This window comes from Apteryx mantelli, chromosome 32, assembly GCF_036417845.1.
Source record: "Apteryx mantelli isolate bAptMan1 chromosome 32, bAptMan1.hap1, whole genome shotgun sequence".
Taxonomy (NCBI): domain Eukaryota; kingdom Metazoa; phylum Chordata; class Aves; order Apterygiformes; family Apterygidae; genus Apteryx; species Apteryx mantelli.
Genome location: NC_090009.1, coordinates 1,054,252 through 1,062,971, shown reverse-complemented (window position 1 = coordinate 1,062,971; position 8,720 = coordinate 1,054,252). Strand labels below are relative to the sequence as shown.

General features: G+C 59.7%; 1 protein-coding gene across 1 annotated transcript; it reads right to left on the bottom strand.

The window, feature by feature from the left end:
* Positions 1-1,576: 1,576 nt before the first annotated feature.
* LOC106484881 (class I histocompatibility antigen, F10 alpha chain-like) lies at positions 1,577-5,181 on the bottom strand. Its single transcript, XM_067313788.1, has 8 exons — positions 5,061-5,181; positions 4,388-4,651; positions 3,589-3,861; positions 3,147-3,419; positions 2,963-3,064; positions 2,772-2,804; positions 2,384-2,416; positions 1,577-2,110 (listed from the first exon to the last, which is right to left on the bottom strand). The coding sequence occupies exons 1-8, from the start codon at positions 5,176-5,178 to the stop codon at positions 2,100-2,102; spliced, it is 1,107 nt and encodes a 368-aa protein (XP_067169889.1). The 5' UTR covers positions 5,179-5,181; the 3' UTR covers positions 1,577-2,099.
* Between the last annotated feature and the right edge of the window lie 3,539 nt (positions 5,182-8,720).

Genomic DNA, 8,720 nt, shown 5'->3' with positions numbered 1-8,720 from the left:
CGCTCCGCCCCTGCCCCGCCCTTTCCCTGCCATGCCTCGCCCTTTCCCGCGCGGCCCCGGCCCAGCCCCGGTTTTCCCCGCGAGGCCCCGCCCCCACCCTTTCCCGCCCCGGCCCCGCCCCTTCCCCGCGAGGCCACGCCCCCCCGGCTGCACGGGCCTGGCTCGCCCAGCCTCGCCTCCCCGCGGAGATGCTCCAGGTGCCGCCTCAGCACGGAGCCCTTCGCTGAGGCCCAGGCAGGGACGGGGAGCCCAAACTGGGAGCACTGGTGCTGACTGGTGTGCACCCTTGGGTGCGGGGCCGGGACTGGGGTGCTGGACTGGGAGCGCTGGTGCTGACTGGTGTGCGCTCTTGGGTGCGGTGCAGGGACTGGGGTGCTGGACTGGGAGCACTGGTGCTGACTGGTGTGCGCTCTTGGGTGCGGGGCCGGGACTGGGGTGCTGGACTGGGAGCACTGGTGCTGACTGGTGTGCACCCCAGGGTGCTGGGGGAGCCTGCTCCCTGCTGTGGCGGAGGGCGGGGGAGACGCCTGCGCCGAGCTGTGCCTGGTCTCAGCCTCCGCTTCACGCCGGCAGCCCGGGCTCTTCATCCCGGCACCCCACAGTCCTCATCCTCGTGGGGCCAGAGCCACCCCAGCGCCGGCGGCACCCCACGAGCCCAGCGAGCGCGGCAGTGCCAGCGCCAGCTTGGGGGTGTCAGGTCCCAAGAGGGCTGTGCTGGACAACCCACGCCGAGACAACCAATGGTCAGAAAACCCTTGGGCTAAATTAAGGTGACATGACACCAAACGATCAATTGAAGAGTTTGATTTATGGCAGGAGCTGTTTCAACCTGGAACCTTATAAAGGGCTGAACGGCCCATAACATACAAAAAAGATACAGCGCTCTCAGCCGTGTTTTGAGGCAGTTACCCAAAATAAGGGAGTTGGCCCCAGAAAAGCGCTATGCTGCCTTCACAAGACCCTCTTTTCTAGCCGCACCTTCTTTCGTGAGTATTGTAATATTCTTTTCTTCTTCTGCCGGGTGTTTGAGACATGAACTCTTTCAGCTCAGGCTCTTACACCACCCCGTGGCTCCAACACTCGGTTCAATCCCGTTTCTGTAGAGTTCATCTTCTTCTAGGGTGGTCATCCGTACATAGCGAACAGAGGGTGAAAGGAAAGAGGAAACTGAAGAGAATACCACCAATCTTTTTCCCATTTTCCCGTACCATGGCTAAGGGCGTCCCCTTCTCCACGCTGGCTGCATTTTCCATTGTCCAGTGCACCTTATGCTGGTCGGGCTACGCACCCTTAAGGCTGCAGCAAGGGAGGGTCCTGAACCCGCCCTAATACTCCTACCTAGGGGGACTCGAACCCTCTCTAATAACTTTTCCGAATCTGCTCAGGGAATTTTAACACTCACCTACTCGGCACCGCCTGCTTAAAAGATCTCAGGTGAACTCACCTGCTGCCGGCAGTTAGATGTTTGGAGACGGGAAGGTCCAATGGTGGTGACCTAGGGTCCCACCTGGGTCGCCAAACTGTTAGAGAAGTTCCTTGACCCTCGGTTTCCCAAAGCAGAGTCTCAGACGCCGAGTATCACAAACTGGTTTACTGGAAGTGGTACAGTGTCAAGTAACAGCTCGAGCTGGGCGCCTCCACAGAGGGACCCCGCACAAGGACAGCCCTGCGCAATTATACCCTTACAATCCAAGTTCCCCACCCCTCATGCCAGAGTTCGGACCAATGGTCATATGTAGATCTGGGGTCTTCCCCTTCTCCATTGGGTTCCTTCATTGTCTCTAGCCAGGCTGCTGCTTTTCTTATTTGCAAGGTTGCAGCTTCTGCTCTCGGTTGCAACTTCTTCATCTTCCCGGCTTGTACCAGCTCCGGGACCCTCTTTCACTTACCTAGGTAATATCCAGGAGAAAGTTCACAGCTTGCATCCTAAGGCTTCAGCAAATTCAGCTACTAACACTAAGCAAGATATGCCAAGAGATCAACTCTAGGCAGCTTCACTCCAATATTCTTTAACACCAGGCAGGGGAAACCCCCACCAGTTCTCTGTTTCCCCAGTAAACAGCAAAAGGAAATTTGGCCTCGTTCCCGGCTTAAAAGCATCAGTCGCTCCCTGCAAGGACGAGAGGGGAAAGAGAAATAAGGGAGAGTTTTTTAGGGGGGTCACAGCACCCCCAGCCGCGCCCAGCCCTGCGGGTCCCAGCGCCACGTCACCATCCCGCATCGGGGCTGCTCGGTGGGGTTCAATCCCACCTCCCAGAGCCAGGGCAGTGGGCAAAAGACCCGAGGGGAACCAGCTGGAGCGTCCAGCAGTCCCGCACAGGGTGCTGTCCTGGAAGGGCACCGGGCCAGAGCCCTCCACTCCCCTCCCAGCACGAGCCCTTACCCGTTCCGGAGCTGCTGGATTCCCCATCGTGGGCTGCAAGAGAGGAGCGGCAGTGAGCCCCGGCCCTGTGCTAAGGGGACCGCGGGCCCTGCGCTGTCTGTGGGGAGAGCTGGGCCGGGGCAGAGCCCCCCGGCCGGGACCCAGCCCTGGAGCCGCCTTACGGCCGCCAGGAGCAGAGGGCAGCGCCTGAGCGCCTCAGCCTCCAGCGGCAGGACAGGAACCCTTACCCCAGCCGTGGGGCCGGGGTAAAAGCTGCAGGCTCGGGAGAGGAGCAACAAGGGCAGTCGGGGCCCAGGAAACGCCAGCCCCACGGCCGCTAGAAACCAGAGACCGAAGCCCACCCCACTGCTGGGCCCGGCCTGGCATGCGGCTGCCCCCCAGTACTCACCTGTGGCCAGTGCGTACCCATTCTCTCTCCTCCCTGCAGGAAGAAAGAGGCGTCAGCCAAAGCGGCAGCTCGCACCTGGGCTCCGCTCCGCCCGCAGGGGCCCTGCCTTGTGACCCCTTCTCCTCCCGGCCGCCAGCAGCCCCCCGAGGCCCGGACTTCCTCCCCCCGATGCACTGGCCCCGGCGCTTTACCCGATCTGCTCTTCCAGAACACAAAGCTGGCGATCACCACAACGATGATGAGCGCAGCGATGACAACTCCAATGACGATGGGCAGCAGGTTGCTCTCTGGCTCTGGAAGAGAGCGGGGCCGTGAGCAGGGGCACAGAGCCGCCCCCCAGCCGGCGCTCTGCGAGCTCCGGGCGCCCGCGCTCACCCCAGGAGAAGAGGCCGGGCTCCGGCAGGCTGGCGTGCTCCACGCGGCACTGGTACTCGTCCTTCTCTGCTGCGAGGGCTTCGATGCTGGCCCAGGCGTGGTAGGTGCCGTCGCTGTTGGGTGCGGTGCTGCCCCGCTTGGTCTCCTGGGCTTGGACGCGGCCCTTTCTCAGCCAGTTGATGTCGATGGGCCGTGGGTAGAAGCCATGAGCCCGGCACGACAAGGTCAGGAGCCCGTGGCTCTCCTTCCCCGACACTTGCACAGCGGGGCGCTCTGGGGAGGTGGCGCGAGGCAGGGGGGCAGGTCAGGCAGCTCACGCCCAACCCCAGATGCACTCACGCACCTGACCTGCTCCCAGCTCAGGCAGCGCCCTCCGTCACCCTGGCCCAGCGCAAAGCCCAGGGCCCGTCCCTGTGTCCGGGGGTGCCCGCCTTGCCCTCACCTCTCCTCTCCAGCGTGGCCTTCCCGTACTTCACGTATTTCCGCAGCTCCTCAATGCAGGCGGTCTCCAGGTAGCGCTTCCATCTCTCAGCTTCAGCTGCAGCCTCCCTCTCCCTCTTGGTGATTTCTGCCCCGGCATCCGCCGCGGTGAACGTCAGCGTGTCCTTGTCGAGGGCGATGAAGTCCCTCCCGTCGTAGGCATACTGCTCAAACCCCTGGATCCCTCCGTTCTCCAGGATGTCACAGCCATACATTCCCTGCACTGTGTGATACCCTGAGACGCAAGCAGGGAGATGGGGGCTCAGGGACAGTCCCGGACCCTCAGAGGGGCTCGGACACCCCTTGGCAGCAGCCCCTGCTCCAGCCCTGCGCAGCCAACAGGGGAGCTGGGCCCCAGCTGGGCGCTGGCACAGGGTGTCCCGCGGCTTTGATCGCTGGCACCGCAGCAGCTTGGCCTCTCCCCCAGGGCCAGAAGCGTTCGGGGCGTCACACAAACTCCTGCCCCAGATCCCCCAGCACCCAGCACAGGGATGGGGGCACCCTGGCCCCACAGCCCCCAGCGCTGGCAGCCAAGGATGGCAAGGGGCTGCGATGGGGCGGCCAGGAGACCCTGGGGCTGCACGATGGGGCTGCCCCCGTGTCCTGGGGACAGTGAGGGGCCCCCGGGGCTCTCTCCCCTTTTGGGACGTCCCATGACACCAGCCGGGCAAGGGCTGGCGTTCCCGAGGCATCGGCCCGCGGCAGGGCAAGGCCTCAGGGAGCCCGTGGGGCCGCAGAGCCCTGGCCCGGCTCGCGCTCACCCCCGCTCTGGTTGTAGCGTTTCTGCAGCGTGTCCAGGCCCACATGGAAAATTTGCTGCCAGTTTTTACATCTTTCAGTCTTGTGATCCCAGTACTGCTGGTCCAGGTTGTCCGCCATCCAGGCCGCACGGGGCACCTTCCTCCGCGTCTCGCTGTCATAGTGCACGATGGTCTCTCCGTCCACGTACCCCTCGGCCACGAATGCAGGCAGCCCCGGGCTGGGCTCCGACACCCCGGTGTAGAAGTAGCGCAGGGAGTGGGGGCCTGCGGGGACACAAGGTGGGGGGCGGTGAGGGGCTAGGGGGGCAGCACGATGGAGGGGGTAGGGGGGATGGGGGGCAGCAGGTCGCGGGGGCGTGTCGAGGGGGTCTGGGGGGGGCAGCACGACGTGGGGGTCCAGAGGGACAGCAGGTCCCGGGGGGGTCGGGGGCGGTTCAGGGGGGCAGCACATCCCGGTGGGGTGTCGAGGGGGGTCTGGGGAAGCAGCACCCCCCGGGGCAGGGTCGGGGGGGGATTTGGGGGGGGCAGCAGGTCCTGCGGGGCAGGTCGGGGGGGGGTCCGGAGGGGGCAGCACGGCACAGGGGGCGGTTTGGGGTGTCCATGGAGGGCTGCTGATGGGGACCCCGGGAGAGGGGGGGCAGAGGGTGGCCCGGGGGTCCCCGCCCGCACTCACCGCTCACCACCGCCGCCCCGCCGCCCCTCAGCACCAGCGCCAGCGCCAGCAGCAGCCCCGGCCCCATCGCTCGCCCCGGCTCCATCACCCGCCCCGGGCCCGGGCCTGTCGCCGCCATCGCCCTCACCCAGCACCGATCCACACTTGGGCCTCGCTCCCGCGCCGCCATTGGCTGCGCTCCAGACCGCCCGCCAATGGCGGCTCGCGCCGTCGTGGACGTCACCGGGCGCCGGGCAGATCCCGCCGCGGCAGGTTAGGAGAAGCGAAAGCGAAAGGCGCGAGCGGTGAGGCGGGGGGGGGGGAGGGGGAGCACGGCCCGGCCCCCCCGGGACCCCCGGCCCGGTCCCCTCCGCACCGCCGTGTCCCCCCGGCGCCACAACGGCACCCCGCAGTCCCCGCGCTGCCCCCGGGCTCCTCTCGGGACGCTGTCCGGGCCCCTCCGGCAGCCCTAGAGCCCCCCCCCGGAACACCAGCAGACCCCCAACACCCCCCGGGACCGTCCCCGGGATCCCCCCAGTCGTTGGGCTCCCTCCGTACCCTCAGAACCCCCCCCCGATCCCCCTCGGACCCCTCCCCAGCTCCTGAGCGCCCTCCCAAGGCCCCTCACACCCCTTGGACCCCCCCCCCCCCCACAACCTGGGTCCCCCCGCGATCCCCCCAACTCCTGAGGGGGCCCCCAAAGGCTCCCCACAACCCCTGGCCCCCTCCCCACAGCCCCTCGGACCCCCCTGGGATGCCCCCACAGCCACGGGGTGGGGCGTCAGTGCGAGATTCTTAAAGAAGTTCCTTGACCCTCGGTTTCCCGAAGCAGAGTCTCAGACACAGAATATCACAAACTGGTTTACTGGAAGTGGTTCAGCATCAAATAACAGCTCGAGCTGGGTGCCTCCGCAGAGGGACCCCGCACAAGGACAGCCCTGCGCAATTATACCCTTACAATCTAAGTTCCCCACCCCTCATGCAAGACTTCGGACCAAGAGTCATATTCAGATCTGGGGTCTTCCCCTTCTCCATTGGGTTCCTTCATTGTCCCTCGTATGGCCAAATGTCTCCCAAAGAGAATTTCTGCTGGTGTTAGTCCTATGGGTTGTCGCGGAGCATTTCAAACATCCCATAGGGCTAAGTTCAGTGCTTCTGGCTATTTTAGACTAGCGTGTGTGCATACTCTTGCTCTTTTTTCCTTTTATTCTTTCTTTCTAGCTGTCCTGAAGACTGTGGGTGATAAGGGGTATGTAGGTTTCTTTTTTATCCCTAGTGATTTATATAATTGATCGATTCTGTTTGCTGTAAAATGGGCACCCTGTCTGACTCGATGGCTTCTGGAACCCCATACCTGGGTCTGATTTCTTTTAGGAAGGCTTTTACTACCCCTCCGGAGTCGGCCTTCCTTGTTGGGAAAGCTTCTAGCCAGCCTGATAACTGATCTACTATCACTAACAAGTGTTTGCACCCATTGACGGATGGCATATCTGCGTAATCTCTTTGTAGCCTTTGAAAAGGGAAGTAGGCCCACAGTCGTCGCCCTAACTCTGAGCTTGGTTTGCTGCTTGAGAACTTTTGGCAGGTTGGGCAGCTCTTGGTTATCCTTTTTGCAGGAGCGTAAATTCCTGGAGCTGCCCATACTTTTTGTACCTGGTTAGCTACCGCCTCTGCTCCCCCATGAGCTTTATCATGGAACCATCTAGCTACAGTAACTACATATTTTTTTGGTAGAATTGGTTTTCCTCCAGTTGTCCATATTCCATCCTCATTTTGTTTTGCTTCCCACTTTTCCCACTGTTTCTTCTCTTTTGCTGAGCAGTCCTTTTCATACGTGGTTTGGGGTTCTATTAAATTTGGCCATTCGCTCTGCTTCCCCCTTGGAATTGCAACCATCCATTCCTTCAGAGGTTGTTGGGCTGCAGCCTTTGCAGCAGCATCAGCTGAAGCATTCCCTCTACTAACTTCTGCGGTGTCCTTAGTATGGGCTGGGCAGTGTATTACAGCAATATCCTTAGGAAGTTCAAGCGCCTTTAACGATTCTTGCACTTCTTGTCTGTTAGCAATCATTTTCTTGGCCAACATAAGAAAAATCCTCTTTCCTTCCACAGCATTCCCGTAGCATGACATACTCCAAAGACATATTGGGAGGTGTTGACTCGCTTCCCTTTTCCCAGGTGCACTGCATGAGTCAACGCTACCGATTCTGCTCCTTGTGCACTCATTCGGGTGGGAAGTGACCCAGCTTCTGTTCCTTGTCCCTGGCTGACTACTGCACACCCAGTTCTTTGTTGCCCGTGTAGGTAGTAGGATGAGCTATCTACAAATCGAGTTAGACCTGGGTCTTGCAAAGGAGTATCAGATAAGTCGGTTCTCGGTTTGCTTGAGGTACACGTCACCTGCTCACATTGGTGATGTTCCTCTCCATCATCAGGCAAAGGGAGTAAAGTTGCCGGATTCAAAGCGTTACACCTTTTCAAGACTACATTATCTGCCATTAGAAGGATCAGTTCGTATCTATGTGCTCGCTGCGGCGATAATGCTTGGGCTGCATATTGTTTAATCAATACTTCTACTTTGTGTGGGACATAAACTGCTACAAGGTGTCCCAGAACGAGGGGGTGGCTTCTCTCTACTATTGTTGCTGTTGCTGCCACAAATTTGCTGCAGGCGAGTGCCCCTGCCACAACTGAATCTAGTTGAGCAGAATAATATGGTAGCAGTCTCTGGTGGGGTCCTAATTTTTGTGTTACTACTTCGCTGGCAATCCCCTTACATTCATGTACATACAAATTGAAGGGCTTTGTGTAATCTGGGAGCCCGAGAACAGGTGCAGACGCCAAAGTTCCTTTTACTATTCTGAAAGTTTGTTCTCTTTCAGGGCCCCATGCAATGGGTTCTGCCTCTTCATCCTTAGTTGCCTCTGTCAGGGGTTTTGTTAATTCTCCCAACTTAGGGATCCATGGTCTGCAAAATCCCACAGCTCCAAGGAACCCTCGTACCAATTTCTTTGTTCTTGGATGGGAGAGTTTTATTATAGCATTTACTCTTTCTGGGTCTACTAGTCGTTGCCCTTCTCTCAGAATGAACCCTAAGTCTTTCATCTCTTTTAGACACAGCTGGAGTTTTGGCAGAGATGCACGGTGACCTTTTTCTGCTAAAGCAGTACATAGATGTACAGTGTCTATTATACAGGTATTTTCTTCTTTACTTGCTCTCAGCAAGTCATCCACATATTGCATTGGAGCTGATCCCCCGGTAATTCACTATCACAGAATCGCTGAGGTTGGAAGGGACCTCTGGAGATCATCTAGTCCAACCCCCCTGCTCAAGCAGGGTCACCTAGAGCACAATGCACAGGATTGCATCCAGGCGTGTTTTGAATATCTCCAGAGAAGGAGACTCCACAACCTCTCTGGGCAACCTCTTCCAGGGCTCTGTCACCCTCACAGTGAAAAAGTTTTTCCTCATGTTCAGATGGAATTGTCTGTGTTTCACTTTGTGCCCGTTGCCTCGCGTCCTGTCACTCGGCACCACTGAAAAGAGTCTGGTCCCATCCTCTTGACACCTTCCCTTCAGGTACTTGTACACATTGATGAGATCTCCTCTCAGCCTTCTCTTCTCCAAGCTAAACAGGCCCAGCTCTCGCAGCCTTTCCTCATAAGAGAGATGCTCCAATCC

Excerpts from the sequence above, each read along its gene's own strand:
- LOC106484881 (XM_067313788.1), bottom strand. The coding sequence starts at position 5,178 with ATGGCGGCGACAGGCCCGGGCCCGGGGCGGGTGATGGAGCCGGGGCGA. Across the intron at positions 4,652-5,060 it reads CGGGGCGGCGGTGGTGAGCG|GCCCCCACTCCCTGCGCTAC; the intron begins GTGAGTGCGGGC and ends GTGTCCCCGCAG. Across the intron at positions 2,805-2,962 it reads GTTCTGGAAGAGCAGATCGG|GGAGGAGAGAGAATGGGTAC; the intron begins GTAAAGCGCCGG and ends TTCTTCCTGCAG.